Source organism: Chaetodon auriga, chromosome 6, assembly GCF_051107435.1.
Source record: "Chaetodon auriga isolate fChaAug3 chromosome 6, fChaAug3.hap1, whole genome shotgun sequence".
NCBI lineage: Eukaryota > Metazoa > Chordata > Actinopteri > Chaetodontiformes > Chaetodontidae > Chaetodon > Chaetodon auriga.
Window position 1 is genome coordinate 20,287,130 of NC_135079.1, and position 26,117 is coordinate 20,313,246.

General features: G+C 42.4%; 1 protein-coding gene across 1 annotated transcript; it reads left to right on the forward strand.

The window, feature by feature from the left end:
* The first annotated feature begins 1,848 nt into the window (after positions 1 to 1,848).
* Positions 1,849 to 24,850, forward strand: vps9d1 (VPS9 domain containing 1). The gene is made up of 17 exons (XM_076732591.1): positions 1,849 to 1,977; positions 2,830 to 2,902; positions 4,511 to 4,723; positions 4,901 to 5,042; positions 5,326 to 5,437; positions 6,984 to 7,046; positions 7,422 to 7,474; positions 8,088 to 8,175; positions 8,479 to 8,564; positions 8,801 to 8,949; positions 9,481 to 9,843; positions 10,004 to 10,133; positions 12,346 to 12,551; positions 13,868 to 13,952; positions 16,932 to 17,036; positions 19,545 to 19,652; positions 22,604 to 24,850. Exons 1-16 carry the CDS (start codon positions 1,885 to 1,887, stop codon positions 19,645 to 19,647), a joined length of 2,064 nt encoding a protein of 687 aa, XP_076588706.1. The 5' UTR covers positions 1,849 to 1,884; the 3' UTR covers positions 19,648 to 19,652; positions 22,604 to 24,850.
* Positions 24,851 to 26,117: the final 1,267 nt, after the last annotated feature.

The window sequence follows — 26,117 nt, forward strand, 5'->3', positions numbered from 1 at the left end:
CCAAAGAACATTAATGAGAGCAGAGAGTCCATACAGTAAATGTTTGGGCCAGAAAACCAAACAGTAAACTAAAAGCTCCATACAACTGCTGATTTATTTGATAATTATCTGTGTTTGTCAGTACAAGCAACACTTTTAACATTATTGGTCGCCTGAGTCAAAGCTAATCTGAAATATCATCACCATGCAAGTTTGCAACCAGTTCCAGTTTGTTCACCTGTGTGTGTAACCCTTTCGCGGTGTAGTGTCCTTATGTTGATTGCAATGTGTCGTCTCCGACTGGTGGTTGGCTCCTGTGGAGGGGAGGCGTGGCCTGCGTCATCACCCTGCGCTGGCCAGCTTGGTGATTGGCGTAGCCTCCGGGCACCAGTCGGGGGATGCTGACCACACCTTAAGAGCTCGCCGAGCGCACCAGTCGAGGCGGCTGTTACTTAGACGCACGGCCTGCTATATGTGCCTCTAAGCCTGTAACGTTGTAGTTAGTTTAACACGAGGCCCTTTAGTTGTGTTGAGAGGAGCTGGCCCAGGAGAGATTCAAATACTGATCCCGTTTTGCACCCCTGGTAGGAAAAACACGCTGTATTAGGTTACACTAGGTACAGGGGTGCTGACTCTTTTGTATTTATGTTTTACACCCGTAGAGTTTGGTTTTATCTCCTCTTCTTTGTTATACACTTATAGTGGTTGACTCAATTTTAGTGAGTCCTCTTTTTGTTATATTTATTTCTTTGTGTTGAGCAGCAGCCATCGGCCCTGTTTCCTCTAGTAAGTTTTGTTCTCTTTTGTATCGTTTGACAATTAATCGGCCTTTGTTTAATAAATAACTTTATTTTACCAATTACATCTGGTTTATGTTCGTTCCCTTTACCATCACGAGCTAAGGGGTCGTAACATCTTAAAATAAAGAAAAAAAAAAAAGACTTACTTATGCCGATAACAAAAAGGCAGTGGCTGTCAGCTGCCCTGCTCAAAATGACATCTCAAGCTCTTCTCTTGTGATAAGATCAGCGATGGTTTAATGCTGTTTGCAAACTTATCACACGTCGGTTCTGTGTGAAAGGTTGTTGATCTCTCACGATCTGTTCTTCCTGTCTCTGCGTGACCACACTTACATATGCCAACATCATCTGAACCTTTGTCTGTCCTGATAGCATGAGGAGATGCTGCTGATCTGTATTGCAATGTGCAACTTCACGTCATGTGTCAGTAGCAGTATGTTGCTTCATTGACTGCTTCATTATAATATAATATAATATATTGTCTTACTAATGGGTATTTTTATCTTTTGACTTTCAGAAGGACGGTTCAGTTTGACAGTGGAAGATTTTGAATTGCACATGAGTAAGATATGGATAATAAAGAGTGTTTTTGCACTGCTCCACGGTAGTACAAATAACACAGTAAGAAGAGTGAAAAATATGTAATATTGCACAGGATAAAACTGACAATTACACTAATAAAACATATATAATGATTTAAAAATACAGACAGAAGCTGTGATGAAGCAAAGACGGATAGCAGAAAACCTTAGAAAGAAAATATTTGAAATCAATGTCTAATTTTAATGTCTACCTTGTGGATCAGTACGTTGTTCACAAGCATTTCTATGAGAGTATTTTTCAATAATCTTTTGTGCCACAAAATTGTGTAATAACTACTGTGTGCAGCTGTATTATAAAGTGACAGAGATATAATGTGATATCCGGGAATACTTTTCACATTTGTTTTTATTTCACTTGATATCAGTATTGGGGTAAATTCGTGCTTTGCTCTGCCAGTTCTGTACAGCAGGAGGCAGTATAGCTCTTTAAAGTTTGTTTACACTCTGCCAAGACTGAAGCCAAAGAAGAAGAAGGACGAGGAGCAGGCGAACCTCTTCCTGCCATGGCTACAGCTGACAGCGGGGTGAAGCCCCTTCAAACTGCCATGAAAATGGCTAAAGTAGCAATACAGCTGGACGGAGGGAACAGACATAAGGTACTGAGCTTCACAGCTCGACCGCGACGAAAACACGAAGGTTTAAAGGCCACAGGAAACAGACTGTGATGTAAACAGACGGAGGGGGCGGGAGCTGTCAGTGGGTTAGCTAGCTAACCTGTCACTTAAACCTGCTTCAGTTTGACTTTCACCTATAGCCGGGATGCACGGCTGCTGTCAGTCAGCGGCTCAGCGCTGTTAATGGTCATCCGATGAACCTCACCTGTCATGAGATGTGTGCACTACTACCTTCACAGTTTTTACTGATTTCAGTTTACACTAAGAAGTAACTCTTTGGTTTGTAATTCCTAAAGCAGGAGCGCTTTTATTTCAGTAGTCATGCTCATGAAATGTAATGGTTGCTACTCTTGTATTTTAGGCTGTTGTGATAATGTTAGATTACTTTTGAGTTAGATTTGTAATTTTTCTAATAGGACAAACTGCGTCAGATATGCCAAAGAAATAAGCCATCTCAAAGATTACGCCACAACGTAATCATCACACTGATGTAATATCGCCATGACTCTGCACAGATGAATGTAATGTTTGTCTCATAATGTAATTAATGCACTGTATGAAAGCCTCTGTTGCTACTCTGTGCTGTATTATCATGCATTTACATTTTTTTTTTTCAGTTGCTTAGAAACAAATGTATTTTCATCTTGACCAGTCAAGTTTAGCAACAAGGTCTAATATTATTTTTAATCCTGACTTGTTACTATTGCCATGTTGTCTCGTTGGCAGTAATTCTTCTTCTTCTTCTTCTGATTATTATTATTGTTATTGTTGTTGTTATGTTCCCTGTAGCCCATAATGATAAGATGATACTACATGCTTGTGGTCTTTCTGCAGGAAGCTTACTGTGAATACCTCCGGACTATCAACTTCATATCTCATGCACTTTTGGAGGAAGCTGGATCACAAAGTAAGACATGAGGAGTGACATATATGAGCGATGATAAAGATATGTACTAAGCTGTATGATAAAATATCTAACATCGTGATTGCTTTCTCTGTTACTTATGAGAGTTGTCCAGTGGGCCTTCAGTCAACCTTTGAAAAAATTAATCCTCCATCTGGAGCTCTGTCTGCTTCTCTTCTGTATCTCAGCTAACAGGACCTGGTGGAAACCAAGTGTGTTGCTGCACTGTGTTTGGTCACGGTGCTCCTGAGGATTGCTGCGATCCAGCCAAAAAATATGGTGCTGTGTTCCAGCTGAGAGCGAGTTTAACAACTGCTAGCAAGGTTGTTTAACTTGATGTCGTGATTGGCAGACAGCGCTACATGAAAAGGCCCAGCTCAGGGCAAGGAAGGCCCAAAGCATTTCACTGTGGTCAACTTGTCGACTGTGATACTGCACGACTGCAGTGTTGTCCAATAAATGCAACTTTTCACATGTCACTTTTGAGAGCCTCTATCTAAATATCTAACAGTGAACCTGCTTCATTATTAGGCTATCCTTCACGGACTACTGCATCAGTAGAGACTGTGAAATGCTTTTATTTACTTTACTTACAGCTGTGAGCCTTTATTTAGAGTTTGCAGCTTTAAGTTATAGCTTCCATGAGTCCTTTCATTGGATAATTAGCTTTAGATTGTGCTATTTATTAGTCTATTAAAAAATATAAAGTCACAAAATGATCCTACGGAGAGTGGATTCAGAGAGGGCAAAGAAGAGAGCGGCATTCATGCTCTTATCATGGTCACACATGATTTTCTAACTAGCAAAGTCCTGGCCCTTGGTTCTGAAGACAGGGAGGGTCACTGACAAATTCCACTTCAGGGTGGGAGAAGACCAGATCCCATCCCTCAAGGGCCTGAAATTAACACCCGCTGAGCTCCAAGTATGGGTAGACTTCCTGTTTGGCAAGTAAATCTCTAGTGATGGTGATGCACCACATTGGCATTAGAGTCATGTTCTGATTTTGTTGAAACTGCTTTAGAGAGGCGTTGATTCAGCTTTATGATCATTTTGGACAATGTGTAATTTGTGGTGCTGTTAAACAGACGACAACTTAACATTGTAAATGTGCCATGAAATCACACATGCAGAGTCAACATCTGATATATGGCAGCTAATGGTGTGAACCAGTTTCATATGCTTTATGTGGGGGTTTGAGCGTCTTTAATTGACTTCTAAGGTGTGATAAAATATTATTTGTACATACCATTTCTCTTCTGGGCCATGATGAGGATCTCAGCTGAGGCTGACGAGACGAGATTTACAAACCAAGTTACAAGCCTCTGAGGTTTGAGCATGTGGCAGTCCAATGTGGATTGGTGGATGGGACCATTCCAACTCTTGGGACCAGACCAAAATGCAGTACCGTCTGCCAATGTAGTTAATCATTCTATCCAGACTTGAACTAATCTGTTTGAATACAGTGGCTGATTGTTTGAGCAAAGTTCAATCAGATATCAAATGCCATGTGATGACGTTTATATACGTTATTCGATTAACCATCTATGAGTGATTTTCTTAAAAAAAAACATGAAGTTCTCTGTCCTTTCTTTCTTTCTGCCCCGGCCTCAGAGGAGAGGGAGATGGTGGTGGAGGTGGAGGTGGAGGTGGAGCGGATGTTGAGGCTGGCTGAGCAGTGTCTGGAGCGAGCTAAGTCATTTATAGGAAAGAGTGCCGACCCTCCTGACCTCTCTGCTGCCGTCTCCACGTCCTCTTCCTGTTCACCTGGCCAGTCAGAGCCCCATCAGTCTGATGTCCACCGAGCAGCCACCTCTTCAAACACTGGTGAATACATCCCCTCCAGTCAGAGGCATATCTTCTATTAACATACCACTCAATCACTGCTAACTTGGAGCCTGCCCCAGGGTTCACAAATCAAAACCAGCCAATGTGTAGCCACATGATTTTGTCCTGTAAGCCAATAACACTCTCTCCCCCCATCTGATACCCCTGTTGACACAGTATGTCAAGCAACCAGCCCAACAAAAACTGGTCACCGCAGGGTTGTGTCGGATGGTGGCGGGGAGGTGGAGGTCTCGCCTTTTCTGTCTCCTGAAATCTTCCAGAGACTACAAACAGTGGAGTCGCAGGACACAAGCAAAAAGTAAGGGCTGGTTTTTATCAAAGATGGCACCTATTGCTCCAGTCAATGGCAGATATCCTCTGAAGTGAACAACACAGCAGGAATTAAAGAGATTTCTCAGACCTGTCACTTCTAGTTTCCACTCAGAGCATGTTTTCTTGCACTCTTTAATGTCTTAAATTCAGTTAGCTAAATTTTAGACCTGTGATTGGAAATACTATTACATTTTGTGTGTGTGTGTGTGTGTGTGTGTGTGTGTGTGTGTGTGTGCGCGTGCGTGTGTGCGTGTGTGCATGCACTCCAGGGAGCTGACACCCATTGAAGAAGCATCACGTTTGAACCAGAAGTTGAAAGCCAATTATGAAGCTCGTCTGGCAAGGCTCACACCTGGTCAGGCCTACCAGAAGACGTCTTTGGTATGTTTGCGTGTGTGTGTGTGTGTGTGGCAGCCTTTGCATTATTGGCCTGCATCTTTGCAGAAAATGAAAAAAGGGTGTTTTTTAAATTGTTCTTACTCAGACTATTGTGCCTTTGATCAGTAACTGCTTTGACATGCGTGCGCACGTTACATGCAGCATTTGACTGTGATGTCAACGTGGAAATGACACATCTGCAATTTCTGCAAGATCAAGGCAAAAGAATTGTTGTTATTTGTGAAGCAAACAATTTACAGATGTAATATAGGAATATAAGATAAGTGAGATGTGCCCTTCAGTCTTGCCTCCAGGTTCAGTCCAGCGCAGGACGTGTCTCAAAGGTTTGTGCAGGATCCTGCCCCTGATTTGGGACACAGCTAATGTCTGCTTGTACAGCAGGCTGCACATTAAGCCCATATCAACCAACATAAAGCCAATGTGCAATATGTATGAGGGAGTAGCACCTCACTGATTTTCTAACTGTTGTGAGTCAAGTCATGTAAAGTGTTAAACATTTCTACCCACTTGACGTGTGGAAATGGATTGTAAAGCCTTACAATTCTAATGAGGAAAAGACATCTTTGAAATAATAAATAACATATTATGTACAAAGTGGCTGAATCGTTTTATATGGACTCATTTTGGTGTAACGCTATACCATCACTTAACTTCCTTCAGCTGTGTCTTCACTAGTTCAAAATAAAACCTATTCGAATTCCTTAATTCCACACAGACGTGAGTTTCAACAAGTGTATTGTGGAAAACTTGTCCCTGTCCGTGTTGGGGTAATCATAAAACATTACCCACGTGATTGCTCTCATCATACTTAACTTTTCTAAACCTCAGGAAGGACTCCACTCACCGCAAACATAAAATGCGTTCTTTTATTTTGAAGTTCACGCGGATACCGGCCGGGTATCTACGTTAGCTTGCCGTATTTCGTTGCTGAAGGAATACCTGAGGGCCGTGGGAGCGGGTGGTGTGGTGTGGAGGTCTGGCTGCTGTGTCTGTTACTTTGCCAGATAACTGTCGAAAACAGCTTTCTCTTCTCCTCGTGTTCATCTCTTTGGTAAAAAAGATGGTAAGCGAGAGGCATAACATGTAGTTTGACTTCTTAATTACAGCGCTTAGTAAGCGAACCAATTTTATCCCCATCTCAGTTTTTAATTCATGTGAACTCATCATTCAGATTCGGAAAATGTTTCGGCGTCAAGTGGAGCTCCGTGATTACTGGAGAAAACTAAAGGCGTTTGTGAAGGTAAAGTTACGACAAGTGACGGAGGAAGCGCCAAACTAAAACGCGCTCAGGAGTGAAATGACTGCTCAGTCAGCTAGACGCCAGGACCAGGACCTCAGGCAGCATTTATTGCAGGTTTTCAGTATATAAGCAGTATTTAATTTACAGACTCTCATGTGTGTGTGAGATGAACTGGATTTTTCTCTACGGAACCAATTCACACGTTGCAACTTTCCCTGTTGTTTTTCCTCCTCATATTTAATTGCATAAATGCATGTTTTGAAGGTAACGTCCTCTTTTCCCACGCAGACACTGTCTCTCCAGAGGCAGATGATGGAGAACCTCATCATAGCCAGAGCCAGACAGGACGCTGTATCCTTCTGTTGTCAGCCACTGTGATGCTGTATTCCCATTTCTTATGTGACTTGAAGCAAATATTCAAAGGTAAATAGACTGTTTGACCTGCGCAGGCATTCAGCAGCTGATACGTTTTTGCTCCCAGATCACTGGAAATGGAAAGTAACACCATTTAAGTGCAAAACTCAGGGCCAGTCCTGATCGTGATGTTCAATTAACATTGCTTTGAAACCGTCTAGCATAAGAGAAAGGCTCATGTGAGAGGAAGAAATAAGTTTAACTGTAGATTACTGTGTATAGCATGTGTGGGTCAGTGGGTGACATCATCACTTATGACCCACGTGAGGAGTGTGATCTTTCGAAGTTTCCTTAATGTTTGTGTGACATTAGCTCCAGCGGAAGATGGAGGAGAGAAGACTAAGACTACAGGAAGAGGCCAACAGGTACAAACCCACTGTTTGGTTCAAGCTCTCTCCTGTTTTTAGCTGCTGCCTTCTTTCTTTAACCGCTTTAAGATAGAAGTGTTGAGGGTAGAGTAAAGCATTCAGGTAATTGTTGGAAAGGGATGATTCCGTTTTGGAAATCATTCACAGCCACACAGATTTGAAGATAGTTTATTGTCATTTTTGCTATTTCACCAAAAATACGCCCTCAGAAATCACAGAGTGGGAAAACCCTGTTTAACATCTTCAAATTTTGATTGGCATTTTAACAGTGCCTGACTTAAGTCTGACAGGAAATAAGATATGATTGTATAGTACATCCACTGTGCTGTATATGACATTTAACTTTGCATCAATACTGATAATATGTGAAATAAATCAGCATGTCCTTCCAGTGTTCTTTGTGTGTTTAGTTCAGTGGTCATTGCATCAAAGATACAATATACAGTACACTGTGTAACCTATAGGTTATACTGTACATAGATACAAGTTTCTTACTGTGAAGACCAGAAACACATCAGTGAGTCATGATTTTCAAAAACTCAGATGCTCTCAAGGTTGGCGAGTATAGAATAGAATATCAAATATTTTCTCTGTGTGTTTGTCCTAACAGGAGATTTGCAGCATCAGGCGCGCTGACAGCAGAGGAGCAAGAGCAGCGTGTTCTCTACACCAATGTACTGGAATATGAGCAAGATCATGTAAGTTTGAGAGTAATCACTATAAATCTGTCAAAGCCGATGAAAGATTTCAAGGTCCCAAAGCTCAAAGAGGTGCCATGAGTTTCGCCTGCCTCGTTTGACTAGTGGAGTATTCAATATACGACTCTATGAGATGCTAAAAGGCAAACAACTCCATGCGTGCATGTGTAGCTGTTTCTGATAAATCGTTTTCTCACACCACTTAAGAAAACAGTTGTCAAAATGAATCAACCAATCAGAATTTTTATTGAAAGTGTAAATATGGAGGCCGATAAGTCATTCCTGTGTTTTTTGTCTCTTTAGGATTGGCCCAAACTGTGGAAAGCCAACTTGAGGAAGAATCCTAATGATGTCACATTAGTATCGGGTCTAGTCTCATACCTGCTGAGGTAACTGACTGCAGCATGTGCTCTTTAATTCCAGTGTAAGGTCATTTTTGTCTGTCTCTGGAGGTTTAAGTGTTTTGTCCCTGTGTGATCAGCTGACCAGCGGCTAAAAGGGTTAAAACAGCTTTGCTGAAACTGAATTTAAGGGAGAATTTAAGGGGGAATTTCAAAGTCACTTCTCGTTCAAATACTGCAGAATATATTTTGTTGCTCGCCTAACATTTGCACTGTGTCCTCAGCCGGTCTGACCATCCAGTGGTGAAGCTGCTGAAGAAACACCAGTACAGAGTCTACAACAAGCTCTACCCCATCGTCAGTAAAGGCCTCCCCCACAGTCCTGCCCTGCCGCTGAGGCCTTCTCACAGCACTCAAAACCTGTGTCACCCAGGTAGGGCCAGAGCCAGGTGTTTGTCAGGTGGGTTGATCAAGAAAAGACTGGGCTCGAAAAGAAGCTGAAAGAAAAAGTGCTGCCGTTGAAGGGAAGGGAGTTTTTCATCCAGACGTAAAAAGTCAACGAATGATGCTTTATCATTACTGTTGATAATGAATTCATGGTGAAGCGTGAACCACAAATTGTAGCTTGTTCTCAGGGTGTTATGAAGGACGGGCTGGCATTATTCACTGACATTCACTAGTTAACATTAGTTTAATTTCAACACATCGGTCGGTATAACCTTTAAAACTTACCACCATCCATCGGCACTTTTCAATCCCAGTTAAAGACCCACCTTTATAGGATTGTATTTGAGTCCCCTTAAGTCATTGGTGTAATGAATCTGATGATATCGTAGTAATGGCAAAGGAGCCATTCTGTAGCCACATGTCGCTAGAGGTTAAATCACTGCTGATCACTGTCACTAATGGGTGCTACGTTAGCATTAATACATTTGTTTAAGTGAAAATGTCATTGATCATGCAGCGGCCCAGAGGAAGCCAACCAGGACTGTAGGCAGTAGCGTTGGTGGCCACAGCTTCAGCACCGGCTCGTCACCCTCACTCTCTCACGACCTCCACACCAATAATGACGATGAGGACAGGGAGGAGCCTCACACACAGGCGACGATGGATCAGGAGAACTCGTTTGAAGACCTGGAGGAGTTCCTGACCCAGCTGGACTGGACCCCACCCCATGACACCGCAGATGAGCCCAGCTCCGATTTAGAGCTGAGCTGCGATTCCTCGACGCAGGCCGAGCAGGACGAGGGAAACGTCCAGGAGATGGAGATGAGAGCATTGAGAGAACACATGAAGGCCGTCGTCAAAGACATTCACATTGCAATTGGTGAGCATGATGATTGAGGACGGGTGTGTTTGTGTTCGCATGCATAGAAAGAGTGTTACCATGCTGATTTTCAACAAATTCCAGTTGTTGAAAATGTTAAGGCTGCAGTCAATGTAAAAGTTGGATATTGAATGTCAGTGTTGTTTTCTTCATCTTGCAGACCAGCTTCTGTCACTGTGTTTGTTATCCTTTGAGTGTCTGAACACGGCCAGCTCTAAAGACCTGTGCCTCGCGGCCATAGAGGAAGCCTTCTTCAGGCCCCTGTGGAGCGCCCTGGTGGCTCTTTTCAGGTACTGTGCCGAAATCCGTGTGACCTGAAAATGTCCTCATACTTTAACCTCCTAAAACCTGAACTCTTGCATGGCATGCGTTTTAATTTCTCTTTGCTATTTGGGCTGAGCGAGACCTGATGAGTGTAAAAACAAAGAGTTATCAGTATATATATATATATATGTATCATTATTATTATTATTATTTGCAGTATAACGTTCTCGTACGTGGACACCAGGCCCTTGTAGAGCAAAATTTAGTATTGTGGTCTAGACCAGTGGTTCCCAACCTTTTTTCCTTGAAGCCCCCCCTTGCCTGTGTCCAAGACAAGCCAGGCCCCCCAACCCCAACTGCTACCTGCATACATGCACTAAAAGAATAAAGTGATTTATTACAAGCTTTTATTTGCAAAAATAAACATCAGTTGTAGGTTTTTGTTCTTATCCAATTGGGTGTGTTATTGGGATTATATAAATTTAATGTGCACAAATATAATTTTGGTAACCTCACAGCCTCAGCGCAGATAAAATTGTGCGCACCCTCTGTGATCTCTGGTGCCCCCCAGTGGGTGGCGTGGACCCCAGGTTGGGAACCACTGGTCTAGACAACCCAAAATGTGATGTCAACATATGAGGACGCCAGGTCGTTAAAGTTGTCTTAAACGTGGAATGTTTCTTGGTACCTTTGTAAATCAAATATGCAATATCAGTTAAAAACACACACACACACATAAAGTACACACAGACAAAAAAAATAAAATTAAAAATATCATGGCAGCCCCTAAATCAGAAATCACAGCCGTAACAACTTTAACATACATCACAAGACTGGTGGAGCACAAGAGGAGAGTTCTTCTGCATTCCCGTATTCAGTGACTGTTTTTCAGAGAAAGAGGAGAAATTCATGGAGTAAAACAAGTTCATTTTCTATGAATTGAGATTCACTCTGAGAGTTAATCCACCTCTCTGTAGCACATCTGAAATTTCATGTGGTAAATGGATCAAGACTGTGTGCCTGAAGAAATCTGTGCCGTTCCCCTTTAAAGTAAAAGTAAAACTCTCCATCAGTAAAACCTTGTATAATTCTCTGAATCACTGTGTTACTTTTGGGGGATTTATTTTTAATCCACTGGAACAAAATCCATCTCCCAGCGAAGGAGATGGATTTTGGAGGAGGTCAGAAAGGAGTTCAGGAATTCAGTCGTGGTAAAGTTTATTATTGTGCCGCATTTAAAGCAAACATGAAGGTTTGGCCTGGATGGTGGGTTGGAGTGTGGGTCAGGGTCTCTCAGTGACCAGCGTGTGGCAGTGCTACTCTTCTCAGCCTCTTCCCTCTTCTGTGGCTGGTTTGATGCTCATTCCACTCGAGTATAGTCTTTAACAGCATCAGCTGTGTTGCAAAGTTCATATTATGACTTCAACCAAATGTACTTGTACCTCTTTTCTCATCATCACAGGACTTTTTGCGTTGCTATTGCTTACACGTCAAGTTATCTTCTGTATTTCCTTGTCTTAAAGACGACTGCTTGGTCTCAGAGTGTTTAGATGAAAATACTGACATTGGTAACTAAGAAGTGATTTCACTGAGGTGTTCGTCCATCTTGTAGTTAACATGTCCTTTTCTTTATGAATATCTTTCATCATTGTACTCAATTGAATCTTCATAGACCTTCTAGTGGTGAGCAGGAAAAGCAAAGGTGTAGCTATTAATATCACTGACGACTCCCTTCCAGTAATTATTGTAATGCAATGCAACAATTAATGTTATTATTTATTTTGACATGTCTGTGAAAACCCCTGCTGTGAAGAAGGTCAGCCATTCACCTTCAGTTTCACGCCACGTTTTTAGCCCTGGTCATACTGTATATGCCCCCTGCGATTGCTCTGCAGCCCCCAGTTTGAGAACACCTACCGAGCAAGTGAGAGGTTCACACTTCCCCAACTTCCAGTTCCCCACCGTGCAGGGGCTCTGGCTAACCAGGAGGAGTCGCTAATGGAGCAACAAGGATGATAAAACCCTTCAGGCTTCCCACCCACAAACACAGCTAATTGTTATGTTGGAATAAATACTCACGCCACTTGAAAGTAGACCCCTGCGTCACCACCACGAGGTTTTTAATGTGTCAAACTGCTGTTGATGTTTTTTCATCTTGACTCAAATGCACCCATGAAATCTGTCAGATGAACGCCTGCCTGGGTTTTCACTCTTTTAACCTTTGTCTTTCTTCCTCAGGAAGGTCCACAGGGAAAGAGAGCAGGCCTTTGAGATGAGTATGAAGCTGTACCAGGATGCTTCACCTGGAGATGTCGGTGTTCCCCTGAAACTGTTCCCCCAAGACCCTGGCACGCTGCAGGGTTCCTACCCCTACGAGTCTGCTGTTCAGGAGCTCAAGCTTCTCATTACAGACTGCTGTCCACAGAGGAAGCTGGATTGTATTGGTGAGTGAGATTGTGTTGATTTTGTACTCATAGCTATTCATGGAGTGCATTCTTTCAACCCAAAGAGGGCAGTCCACCCTTTTCAGGAAGAAAACTATGACCTCAGACTTGTCTCTCGTCCCTGTATCCAAGAAGGTATTAAAAAGTCCTAATGGGCGAGTGTCAGTTTTAGCAAAAACATATTAATTTCAGTTATTTGAGGCCAAATCGTCTTCTGGTTGTCCATCATATTAAATTGCATTCTATTTGGTATTAAAGTCTTAAATGAAACTTGCTGAACACTGCAGAGACTCTTTTTTTTTTTTTTTTTTACAGATGGTGTTACAGTATGTAAGGTTCACCTAAAGCTCAGTTTGAGGTCTGGGTCTTAAATGGGGTTGTATCCAATAAGCTCGCCAAAATCCTTTCAATTTCGCTCGTACACCCAGAGAACATGTGCAGAGCTGATGAAATTTAATAACAGAAGCACGACGTAGGTGTCTGTTGAAAAGCAGTCTTAATTAATGGAGAACCAAGCAAACATATATTTGGGGATGCCATTATCCCCGAAGTGGGGAAGGGAAATCACATGTGGGAAATTAAATGGGTTTAAAATGAGACCTACTGAAGAGCACATTCAGTGTTAAAATCACCCAGAGCTCCTGTTGACAAATCACTTTCCAGTTTTGTGTCTTTTTATTTCATACATTTGCTGTAAATGTGTTGTTTGTCCCATTTATTTATTTGAGAATAAATAATTACCGCCAAACAAAAAGTGTCAGAACCGAACCTCCTTCATGGAGGACGAGGACTGCTTGAACTCATGAGTTTTGGGATCTCGTATTTAGAGCAGAGGAGCGTGTTCTCCTAACTAACAGACAGTCCTTTGAAGGCTACACCTTTTCAAGTCTATATCAGACCAAGTTGGGATGCAGCCAGTACAGAGATGTCCTTTTCTTTGGATTGTTGATAAAGTTTCTGTAGGTGGTGCTCTTCTCTTTGTGGTGGTGGCTGCAGCTGCTTTATGTACGACATTTAAAAAACGTGCGGTGCATCGTTCCATGAACCTCTGGCTGATTTAATGCACCATTTGGCGTTTATTGAAAAAACGCAGCATTGGCTGCTGTCGGCACAGTGAAAGTCATTCGTAATAGTGCACATTTGATCATATAATTGGTCAAATTACCTCTAACGATCCTGTTTGTTTCCTGTCATGTGGGACCAGTTAATTTTGTAGCTCTTTTTAACTACGACAGGCCATTTTGTTTTCAAGTTTCAATGCTCACTTTCTGTATCTTCATAATGTAAATTTCTGCTCTTGCTGTGTTCTGTTACAGTCCGGACGTTACGGCTGATCTGTGCCTGTGCCGAGGATTACAGGTGTCTTCATGAGGGGGACTCTTCACCCAAAACAGCCGCCATGTGAGTACATCATCAGCTGCAACATGTGGCAGCTCTTTGGGGTTCTGGCGTCACTCACTTTATACTTTTACAGAAAAATGGCAAAATAAGACACCTGATTACATTAAAGCAGTGCTACCTGTGTGTTGTGTGGTATTCTCTTAGTTGAATTCCTCCAAAAGTAGACCTCATTAAACTTCTAAATAAGAGCCCTACCTCCATTAACTCCTTGCTTATGATAGGGAGGGAAAGACTGTCCCAAAGTCCGGTGGAAGTACCCAAACATCATTTAAGGCCTCTCTGCCTCGGTAGCTGCCCTGTCAGGACTCATCAGTGCTCAGCTAAGCCTGGCACAGCAGGGGCTCTCCTAGGTCTATTGCCCCCTATAGAGTTCCTCTTCCTGGCCAGGCCTAAAAAGTGGGTCGTCCTGTCTGGGTTTGGAACAGACCCAGGACCCAACAAGGGGCTTAAGGAAGAGAAGAAAAGAGATGGAGGTTTGAGGAATCCACAATGATGGCGGACAAAGGTTCAGTGGGTTGTAGCAGCCATAATGGAGAACACGGAGCGCACCGTGGACTCAATTTAAGCTGCGCTGTGTTGACAGAAACACTGACAAATACATGGATGCAGAGGAAACCGTTTTTAATGTGTGTCTCGATGTGGCTTCACGTGATCCCCTGAACCACATCCAAGAGAGAAAGCAGTGATGTGCTTATAATCAAACCTCATCGCTGCCAAGTTGAAGTCATCTGTAAGTTAGTGGACTGAGAATGTTTTTGCATCAATATTGTTCAAGCGGAGACTGAGGCTACTAGTGAACGCGAGTAAACAAACTTGAGAGCCAACATTTTTTTTTCTGCGGTGGGTGGGGACCTGAGTCCTAGAATAGGAGCATTTACTGGGTTGTTTGGAGAGCTGGTCTTCAGTTCAGGTTAGGAGCTTTTTAACGGGGCTTTCAACAGTTGGCGTGAAACCTATGGGACATGTCAGCAGCGTTTAAAGGGTTAAATATGTGTATAAGTTCATGTCTTTAATGCTTTTTAGAATAATCTGTTTAGCATGTAGTGCTAACCACAAACATCCAGTATTTGGAGAAGGGCCGTGATTCTTTGCGTACATGTTATCTGATATCTTGTCTTTTTTCTTGCACTCTTCGTCTCGTCCCTTTTCCCTCCTCCGGTGGATCCACTAGTTTTTTTTGGAGACTGTCCGGGGCTATGTCTGCTGCTCCATATCTGTCTCCTTGTATCGCCTCGCGTGTGAAGTGATCAGACACGGCAGAGTAGCAGAGTTGATCGGGCACAGCACTTCTCAAAGCTTTTCCCCCAGAAAACTTGTGACGGATTGAAGGATTTCTGTGTGTTCTCCCAGTCACCTACAACGCACAACTTGGAAACCAAATGTAGTTCCGAGAAATGAAAACTGAAGCATGTCGTGTGAGATTTGTTTTGTTACCTGGATACATGGAGTCAAACATGGCCAAACCACAGTGGAGTATTTATTTTTTCCTGTTTATAGACCAAGAATACAACCATGTCTGGCATCTGATGATATATCATCTATAATCACCTTTAGGGGAAATCGTTGCAGCTTGGCCAGAGTAAGAGAAATTGTCTGAATCAAAACCAGCATTTCAGAGGGACAGCTGTTCCTCTAAGGCAAACTCTGGCAAGAACACTGTCGTTCAGAAGAGAATTTCCAGTTTTGTCTCTAAATTTGACTCCTTGAACACTCTGGGTTTGGACTGTGCACTTTCCTGCCTTCACTCTGCCAGTGTTCGCCTTTTTTCTGTCCAGCTTGCAGCTCAGCACAGTCGCGCATGTGGCTGCTTTTCTTAGTAATCTAAATACAGGTCGCCTCTCTGGGCGTCACTGAGTGTTTTTGATCAAGGCCTGACTGATGGATGGAAGTGGATTCGTAACTAATTGCGGTATTCTGCTGACGGACAAGCACATTTCAGCAGGAGTGAATCTATTGTATATTTACAGTACGTTGCATATTCAGCTCTCCTCGTACTTTCTGCTTTTCCATTTTAGTCTCTAATTTCTCACACACACACAAACACACTTTATTGTACTGCCTGCCCTCCTTTATTCATTGACCAGCATTTCCATTTTTGTCAGTTCTTTGTCCTTGACCAACTAGGAGCTCATTTGTTCTCCCGTGTGCTTTTGTCCACACGCCTTTCTTTTCTCTCTTCCATTGTGCTGCTAAATTGGTCACCACTCTTCCTCTGTATCCTGTTGATTAAGAATTCTTCCCCCTCTGCCCATTTCTGCTGCTTCCCAACTTGCTGTTTTATCCTCCACTAAATTGGAATGCATTCCGAACACATAATGGAGCCTAATCTTCTCACTGAAATCAGTATTTCTGCATGTGGGAAAAGTGCATTGTGTCTGTGGAATGCAGAGACACCAGTTTTCGTGTGAGAGGATCGATGTGTGTGTTTACAGTAGTGTACTCAGAAGATTAGGACTAGGGCTTGCGACTGTGTGTGTGTGTGTGTGTGTGTGTGTGTGTGTGTGTGTGTGTGTGTGGGAGGTCCAGGTCTCAGTGGTTACATGAGCCTGTCCACACCTTCCACAACCTGCAGGAGGAGAATATCCAGTTGCATGCGGCCGGGTCAGTCGCGGCCCAGCAACCCCACTTCTCACGCAAACTTGCAAGCAAGCAGTTCGCCCTGCGTGTGAGTCCTGATAAACAAATGGTCACTGTCTGCACACAGGGAGAATGCTATCAGGCTGTCATCATCTCCCAGGCTGCAATTTGTCCTCCCAACAGATCTCAGGGAGAGAAAAAAAAGCTTTATCATTTCCATCCCTGAACACGCATCCCATTAAGGGCTACATTTGATTTAGTTTCCATTCAGTCCCCCGGGGAGCACATGCCATCATGCTCTGTAAATGTCACTCTATATTTGTTCCCCTCAGCTCTATTTATTTACTTCTGTTTTCCTCTTTTACTTGATCTCACCGCCTCCTTCCTCCTTTCGTCTGACAGCGGTGCAGATGACCTGTTGCCCATCCTGTCCTTCGTGGCTCTGCGGTGCCAGTATCCTCAGCTGGTGTCTGAATGCGCCGCTTTGGAAGAGTTCATTCATGAAGGGTGAGTCATCACGATGGAAGAAGATGCTGATCTTTACTCATCACCGCAACTGCTTTGACTGATCACAGAGTTTCCAAGCACATCAACATTTGCCAGACTGAACCCAGCAGTGTCTTATCCATCTTGCACTGATCAACATTTTTGTATTAACAGTGGGTCAAATGAGTATGTGAAAGAGGTAAGTGGCGGTAGTACTGAACCCACAGAGAATTATCAGTGTTTTAGTGTTGTTCAGCTCAGTGTTTTAGTTCCGGCCCTCAAACTCATGTCTCAGCAACCTCATGTCCACCATCAGCAAGTAGCAACTACAGGCTGTTGTTGTTGTTACTATTCGTAACAATCACAGAGGTTGTCTGTTATCTTAATCCTGTGCGAATCTGCCCTGTCCATAATTTGTAATGTAGAAATTCCATCAGAGATTATCTACTATATTTCGCCAAACACAGAGGTCATTTTTTGTTTTGTCAGACAGCTGAACAAGTATGCAGTTGTTGAACAGCGGGAAACAGCTGTGCTCTGAGTTCAGCTGCACTGACGTTTAGGATGAGTGATGGAAGGGACGGTTAGGAGAAATGAAGGGTTGTCACCCACAAAGAATCTGTTACTTGAACTGAATGAGCTGCAAATGTGCACTTATGCTTGTAACACATGCAGAAAGTGGGCAAAATAACTCTGAACTATATTTTTAACGTGGCATGACGCCCCAGTTCTGAAACAGAGCCATGACATCATATTCAGGGGATAATGTCAGTAAATTTGAGCAAAATGTAGACTTCGCTTATCCTGTGCAGACATCAGGGTTAATTTCTAAATCACATGAGGTCTCACAAGATCCTCTGTTAAAACTCATCCTGTAGGAATAGGGCTTAATACCCACTTATACCATGAGAAACAATTACTGGTAATGATGATAAAATCATTCATGTGACGTGGAATTAGATCAAAGCAATGCAGTAGAGTTGAAGTCTATGATTAGAGCCTGCCTAATACAGAAAGCACCAACAGGGTTTCACCTTTAAAACGTCTCCCTCAGTCACTCTTCTTTGCTGTTTGACAGTCCAGTATCCAGTTTTTCATCTGATCTCTTTTCTGGTCTCGACAGGTGCATACTGTACTTAAAATAGTGTTGTGAACATCCGCCACAACTGCCACACAAAGTTGAATATATGTTAGCAGATACCAAGATAAGCAGTCAAGTGGAACAGGGAGGGGAGGTGGTCTGAGATACTACATCATACTGAGTGTCATTGCGTGTGAGCTCAGACCACACCCGAGAGGTCTACGCAGGGCCATAAAAACAGCGGGTTGTAAAAGCCAGCCGTTTAGATTGGCATTGGCCGGGGAATGTCAGGATATTTGGGATTTGGTTTTCCTTCTCTATAAAAATACAAATAAAGTCCCACGTGATGTTTATGTAGTTCAGTGGATTGGAAGGGTTGAAGTGAAGGGAGAGGTGGAACCAAGACAGGCCACAAAGCTCCGAGAGGGTTGATATGCTGGAGTTCTCCTGAGGCGATGAATGAGAAAGCTTCAGAATGATTGGTTGAGTCAGCTATCAGTCAGTGTATACGGGATTTTATATCCAGGTATGTAATGTTATGACTACAGTCAATAAATAAAGCCTCAAAAAAGTACATTAGGTAAGATGGATTTTTAAGATTTTTCCCTTGTACCTCACTGACTGCTGTTCTTGCTCACCAGAGTCAGAACCTGGATCCAAAACTGAGAGCAACGTTAAAGCCCCTGACAACTTTAGTCATCCCACATAAGCAAGAATTGAATTTAAAGTTCGTAAAAAAACAACCGGCTTGACAGATAAATGTAGTCCATAACAGTCCACAGCATGAATATTTGGCTGTTGTGCCAAGCTAACGCTGCTTCAGCCATAGTTTGTTCACCGTTTCCAGGCCGCAGTCTAGGGAGAAGTATCTTCTTATCTCCTTTCCTTTCTCAATCTCTCACTCTTTGTCCATCCGTGCAGCGCAGCGTCCTGGCCACAGCCGGGTCTCGTGTCTTGCTCTCGTTAGTTAAAGGTCAGTCAGAGTTGACTCGGTCTCCAGCCTTCTTCTGTCTCCTGTGTGCTCTCTACGAAAAAAACCTCCTCCCTACTCGTTCTTCTTCTCACATATCAATCCTCCATCCATCACCCCCCTCTGTCCTCGTGCTGCCCACCCTTTTAATGAATGTATAATGGCTCTCTAAGTGGAGAAAAAGGAAGATCGCTTTCTCTAACTATTGTGGTCAAGGTTGAGCTGACTTGTTTGGCCCTTTAGTCACTCTGGGAAAAAGCTGATGTGGTGGTTTCTGCAAAATGAAGAAACTGGGCTCTGTTCTGTGCGTGGATGTTTGGGATTCTTGTGGCCAGTCATGCCTTGTTTTATTCAGTTCTGTCAGAATGAAGAACTGAATAAAACATGCCCTGATTTGACTTCTTACGGTTTTCTTTGACCTCACAAAGATCGCCATGTTTACGTTCAGACGTCCTCTAACACGTGCTCTCTGTTTCAGCTATTTGATCGGAGAGGAGGGCTACTGTCTGACCTCCATGCAGAGTGCCTTGGCCTACGTTGAGTCATTGCACACAGGAAGACAAGCAGACAAGCTCGTTTGAAAGAGGTAAAGGATAAATGCATGGTAAACATCTTGTTGAGCTTTGGGCAAAGTAAGCTGAAAGGATGTGTAATGGAAAAAGCCTTGACATGTTTTCTGTTAGTGATGAAAAATTTGAATGAACTGAAAATGATTTAAAGTGAAATGAAATTCTTTCAGTATGTGATCCCAGCCCTACTCAAAACCTCTGCACATAAATCCCAAACTATCTGACTGGCCAGAGACCAGTAGTGTCAAAAATCTCATCTTTGAATTTGACTCTTTAAATCTTTGTAATTGATGGTCGTAAAATGGAGACATAAAAACAGAAATTAGTTTTGGAAACACCAATAACAAAATGTTGCTCTGTCGCAAAACCTAAGGCCAAAACAATGGAGGGAGAGTTTTGAAAGAAGCCAGAAAAACAACTCCAGATGTGTCCTTTTCTGCTGGATGTGTCATTCAGGAATAATTTGTCTTAACAGCGTACGAAGATGATCATATGTTGTCATATGTTGTTAAGACTCTCACTGAAGTTTAGGTGAAAACCAAACGTACCTGAATCATCCCAGCTCAAGTGGTCTCACACTACAGAGGGCATCTAATTGCAGCACCAACAGAGGTCCTATTTTCAGCCTCTGGAGTGGAGGCTTGAGTGACGTTAAGTCACGTGCTTCATGCACGTCATGATTCCGCTGCACTCGGCCAAGTGTAAGAACTTTTATTGTGATGTTGTGTCCAAAATTGCTGCCGTGTCCAGTCAAAGTGTGCAGGTGGATAGATCTTTGGTCAGATTAACATGCTCGAGAAGACCGGGAGCACCATGCACGCCTCCCTGCCATCAACATCACAGATTGCTGCAGTTATCAACGCAGTGCACCCTAGTGTCATGACTTTGGACTTAGTGCTTCTCCACAAGCTTGTTTTTTTTTTTTTTACAAATTTGAGAGATATCGAAGGCTGAGATGGAGCCACAGAAGCAAACTCCTTGTTTGTTTTCTTACAACTTAACATGTTGACACAACTGACATGGAGGTGAGTAAATTAATAACCTAATAGTACTTGAGACGCTGACCTGTGTCTCAGCCAGTCTACCATTTTTTAGAGCTGATCTCAGAACAGACTGTACTGTGGAGCACAGGCCACTCTTTGAGTAGTTTTGCCAACAGTTGTGAGGAGCGATGGGGGGAGAGATAGAGGGATTGTTGGAGTGAAGTAGACTGAGACTGATGCATTACACTGAGGGATGAGTGTATCTCTGAATGGCTCGCCTGGCGCCCAAGGTAATGTTTCCACACTGCTGCTCGGCGGGACGGGGTGCGATGACACTGCATGTTATAAAGTGTGACATCCTCAACTGGCATCCCCCAAAATTCCCAGTGACACAATGATACCACTACAGCCAAATATTTAACTTTGCAGACTGCTGTGCTCCACAGAGCTGTCGCTCATCTGTCGGGTGGCTGGATTGAGAAGTGGAAGCATTCTGAGTGTTTCTTACTGGAGGAACACGTCGCCAGAGTTTTAGAAATCCTTTAAAGCATCCAGGGACAAACGCAAGCCTGATTTAGATTATTTCACGTGTATGTTGAATAGAATATATACAGACAGGTGATTAAAGGAAAAACCTGAATTAATTAATTGCACAAACAAAACTGAGGAAGATGACTTCAGGATTTGTAGCCGCTGTGTCTCTATGTGTGAAATATTGATGTGATTTTGCCATCAGAACAACTTGTTTTCACCAACTCGTCTCAGTGCCCCTGGGTCTGATCTGTTGGAAGGAGGGCAGTGCCTTTTTTGGCACTTACCACTGGGGGGCGCCAGAGTTTGAATTTTTTTAATTCTTAGATATAAAAATTGCAAAATAGCCCAAAATAGCCCTTGAAAAATTCAAAGCCAATGCTGAATCGATCCCACTAACCAATGTTACATTCAAAACCTGATAAATCCACAAAACTCGATTGCTGTCCAAAAACTACTGCCTGAGCCCGAATATAAGATGTTCTTTTTTTTGTGGCAACTAATCTTTAAATAAACAGCTGTTTTTTTTCAGTGGCGGGACTGATACTTCGGATTAAGAGTGTTGCATTATGGGTTGCATGTAACCTTAATGTTGCTCGGCTAGCAGGTCTCCTAAAGTCTGTTAATAGTTTGTCTGTAATAGTTAGTCTGCTTTAGACGTGTTTAGTTGGACTTACAGCAGCGTCTGATGGGCTGTAACATGTTTTTTGTAACAGTCAGAGAAAGTAAATGTGACCGCTGTCAGAGCCTAGCAGGACAGCACATGATTCTGTTCACACCATGTTAGCAGAGGAGCATCAGCAGCTTCAGCGCTCCTTCTCTGTTCACACATGATGCATTTAGGGACAGTGATGACTGTAGGTCACCCACAACTTGGCAGCGGTCAGAACCCAGCAAGAAATCACTGTCATCACATCCATAAAATGAAGAAAATAGACTCAAAGAGTAGAAATGCCTTCAGGTCGAGGTCACAAAGCATGTTTGTTCCGCTCGATGCGCATGAGGTTGACTGAAAAAGTCAGCTGAAAGCAGCTCTAGTTGAAAACACGTGACAGGCTACACAAATGTTGGATTTCAGTTGATTTTGATAGTGATTGATAAAAAGTTCTTGCCTTTAAAAAGTCCAAGAACAGTTGATGTAAAAAGTGTTAATCAACAGTATGTACAAACAAATGCTTTATTTCCCTTGGCCGTGGTTTCAGGAAAGTTCTGAGACATTTTAAAAACAAAGCTGCACATTAGGGAGGAAAATGCTTCTCTGAGTCTAAGTGTGAGACACAGACTGCCATTGTTGGTTTTGGTCTTTCCATGAGATTCAAAAGACAGTAAGAAGAATATAAAACGCTTCCAGCCTCATCCTTTTATCAACAGGACAAAAACCCTAACAATGAATACATTCTTTTCTTTAATGTATTGGCAGTGTGGGGAATAATATATCCCATTTTATGTTGTAGGCTGCTGCAGTCACAAGAGACCCTCCTGACAGTTCATCCAACGTTTCCTGCTGCGCTACAGCTGAACCTCCAGCTCCCTGCAGGTTGTGCAGATGCATGTTTTTCTTGCACACACACAGACAGACATACTGCACAGCATATTTAACAGAAGGACTTCTTTTGCTCTGTGTCCAACAGAGAACTAACCCAGTGCCTGTGAGTTGTTTCTAACCAAATCAGACCCCGCATGAGGCCAAACTGGGCTTTGCTGGGACCTCTAAGGATGTGTTTTCAAACTGTGAAGGGTTGCTGCATTAACTAGCACTGGATTGTATTGTACAAGGGACTATTGTATGTGATTTAGGTTGGAGTTGTCTTGGGGAGCCTATGGAAATGATGCCATTGACTATTTGAATGCTTTCAGAGGAAAAACCTGCGATGTGGTTTATTAAGGAGGGAATGTGTTTGTAAACCACACTGCAGGATTTTCTTGAGATTTTCTTCCCTTGCATTGAAATTTTGAACCCATGTACTCTATTGCATTTTTTCCCACCAAAAAAAAAGGTGCAAAATTATGAATTGACAGCGTGTGTATGTGTTTGTGTGTTTGTCCGTTCACAGACTATGAATTGGAGAATATTGATTTATGCACTGCAGGTGTTGAAGGGTTCAGGGGTAAGGCTACACTGGATGGTAGTTTTGAGTTCGGGCAGTTCATCTATTTGCAGACAGACTTGCCTACAGGACAGAGACAGCGATAGTCAGAGATACTGGATAATGGGGACAATGTAAGACACTGGAGGAGCATCTGTAGCATCTTTTGACAGTCACTGTGTTTGCATGTAGCAGCATGTCGGTTTACATTGACGTGAGGCGTTCAGGAGTACAGTTAGTATAGCAGTGCTTACTGTAGGTAGTAATACTGTTGCACTTGGGTGTTTGTGTTTTATAAGACAATTTGCAAGCCAAGCCACGGAACCTGTGAACCTGCAGGTGCATGTGACCGTGATCTGGCCATTTTGATTTAGGATAGTGCTCCTTCCTTAACCTTGAATTCATTTTTTAACACCAAGGTTCAAAATCAACAAACTCCAAAGGAAAGCTAAGAACAAACTCATTTTCACAGCCTGTTTTAGACTTCTCACCCTTTTCCCAGTGACGTGTATAATTGCTCCAAATTCACAGCCATAGGAGCTGAATGCCAACCTATCTGTGGAAAATGATCATCCAGCAGTAGATTTTGTGGCGCTTAGTAAAAATGAGATGTAAGGTATCAAAGGGATCATGTTGATTTGACATGACTGGACAGTTCTTTACTGATATTTGACATTTTTAAATGTGTTTCTAAGAAGCCCTTCAAGATGTTTGGTTTTGAATACATGCAGGGATCAGAGTGGATGTTCACTTGAAAGTTGTTTTTTTTTTTTGTCACATTTTTTTAGTTATCTACACATCATGTTTATTTGAGTGACCATTTTCTAAAGCTGTTTTTTTTTCTTGTAAGTTTAGCGTGCACTCTTCCCTTCCAGGCAGCCATTGGTTTCCATTCATTTCAGCACGGTGTCAAAATCAACCTGCAAGTTGTGTCATGGCTGCAGTCGAAAGCTCACCTGCTTAATGTCTTAATGTCAAGCAGTCTTTGAGTCCGTTTTTGTAATGCACTGGCATGAATGGAAACCAGCAGCTCCTGGAAGATGGAAGTGTAAAAACATTTTTAATAATAGTGTGCCTCAGTAGATGATGGGCAGTGACTTAGATTATACTTCATGTGTCATAAATGGGCTAATATATGCAAAAAGTATTGTTTGGATTGTGTTTTGAAGAGACACCTAAAGCAGACTGACAGACTGAGAATTAATTTTAGAAATTGTTCTTTTATTAATTTTGTTTTCTTTGCTTGCTTGAACTATTTAATTTTTACTTTGTTTGTGTCCAAGAGATGTGAAAAGATGTCGTAAGAACAGTTTTGGATACCACTACCTACTGTACATTTTGTGACATTAACAACAAAACAGATTTATGTCTATGTAATAAATGTTTATGTAATTCCAATAAAAAATGGCAGGATGCTGTGATATTTTGCAAAGTGGATTAAGCCACTACGTTCATGTAAACGATTTATTGTGCATTTTGCATAGCTTTTGAAAACTGAATGTGTAATTTCATTATTAAACAGTTTTACTGTGAGACGTTGGGAGTGTTAGAATGATGAATCTGTGTTTAAAGGAATGGGTCAATAAAAAGAGCAGAGAAATGTTTAAATTGTTTAATGTGTGTCTGTGTGTGTCTGACTTTGGCCTCAGGCCTGTATCAAGAAGCTAGTTCAACATACTCAGGCTCTCTGTGAGGTACGGGCTGCACTAACATTGATGGCTGGATTGTTGATGTGACATGAATCTGGATTTTTTTAAATTTCTATTTATTTATTTATTTATTTGGCTCTTTGAAGCTGTTTTAAACCAAATCTGAAACTGGAAAGTCCTTTAGTCCACACCTGCAGAAGTGCATCTCGCTGACAGTCATGACAAAGACATTTTATGGTGAAGTCATTTTCAGATACAAATGGCAGCTTAATAGATTTATGATGAAAGAGTGCTGATGTCATTTTGATTTTAGAGGAGAAAATGCAGACTACTGAGAAATCAGTACAAGCTCTTGATTTAATTACAACAACAAAATAAGAGTACACTAAAAGAGAACCAAGCCTTTGTGAGCAAAAAGGCAAAAACTCTGTGGAAAGACACACAATTTCAGAACTTATGGCATTTACTGTGACATTACAATGGGAAATTGTCATTTGAAAATCTAAAAGCTGCTTTTCAAGAGGTGGGGACATGATTATCACTGAAAAGTGTCTTGTACGCCCATGGGGGAGAACCCCACCAAGAACACACCCGACATCACTTGTATCTTACCACATTCACCAAACAGGCCCCCCAAACGTACACCAGAGACAACTTTAAGAAAAGAAAACACTCCCCGCTTCTGGACGCTTGTTAGGGTGTCTGTGTGAGGATGACGCTTGGATGATGCAGGAAGCTGTGATGGGCACATGGCTGAATAGCAGCAGAAGAAAAAACAACATGCCACTGTGAATCAATCACAGCACCACCCAGCATGTCATCCTCCTCTTGCTCTTTCTCGCCATGAATGTTCTTTTCTGTCTCGCTGTGTGTTCTTCGTGTCCCTTTCCAGTTCACTTACCTCGTCGGCCCTCTAGCAACTGAACCACAGTTTCAGAGTTCCTTGGGTCCATTCCAGGTCAGCGGGGTCACCGCCTCCTGCTTCAGGTTTAAACCACCAGCATACAGTACAGTTTGAAAAGTGTCATACTTTTTCTAGAAGTGCACAGTGCTGGCTCAACTCTCACAATGTCAAGTAATATATCGTGTTGATAGATTAATTCAATGTCAACATGAAGTCCAGATTTATGAAAAGAGTCTATAAATCAGCTGATAAACGCCAGGCGTGTGCACTGATTGGTCAGTTGCATCAATTAGGTGCATGATGTCACAGGTGGAAACTGCTTATAAGG

What these genes read in the sequence shown, in the direction of transcription:
- vps9d1 (XM_076732591.1), top strand. Translation starts at nt 1,885, where the DNA reads ATGGCTACAGCTGACAGCGGGGTGAAGCCCCTTCAAACTGCCATGAAA. An exon ending in GGAGGAAGCTGGATCACAAA is followed by an intron (nt 2,903 to 4,510) that starts GTAAGACATGAG and finishes CCCCGGCCTCAG; the next exon opens with AGGAGAGGGAGATGGTGGTG. An exon ending in TGGAATATGAGCAAGATCAT is followed by an intron (nt 8,176 to 8,478) that starts GTAAGTTTGAGA and finishes TTGTCTCTTTAG; the next exon opens with GATTGGCCCAAACTGTGGAA.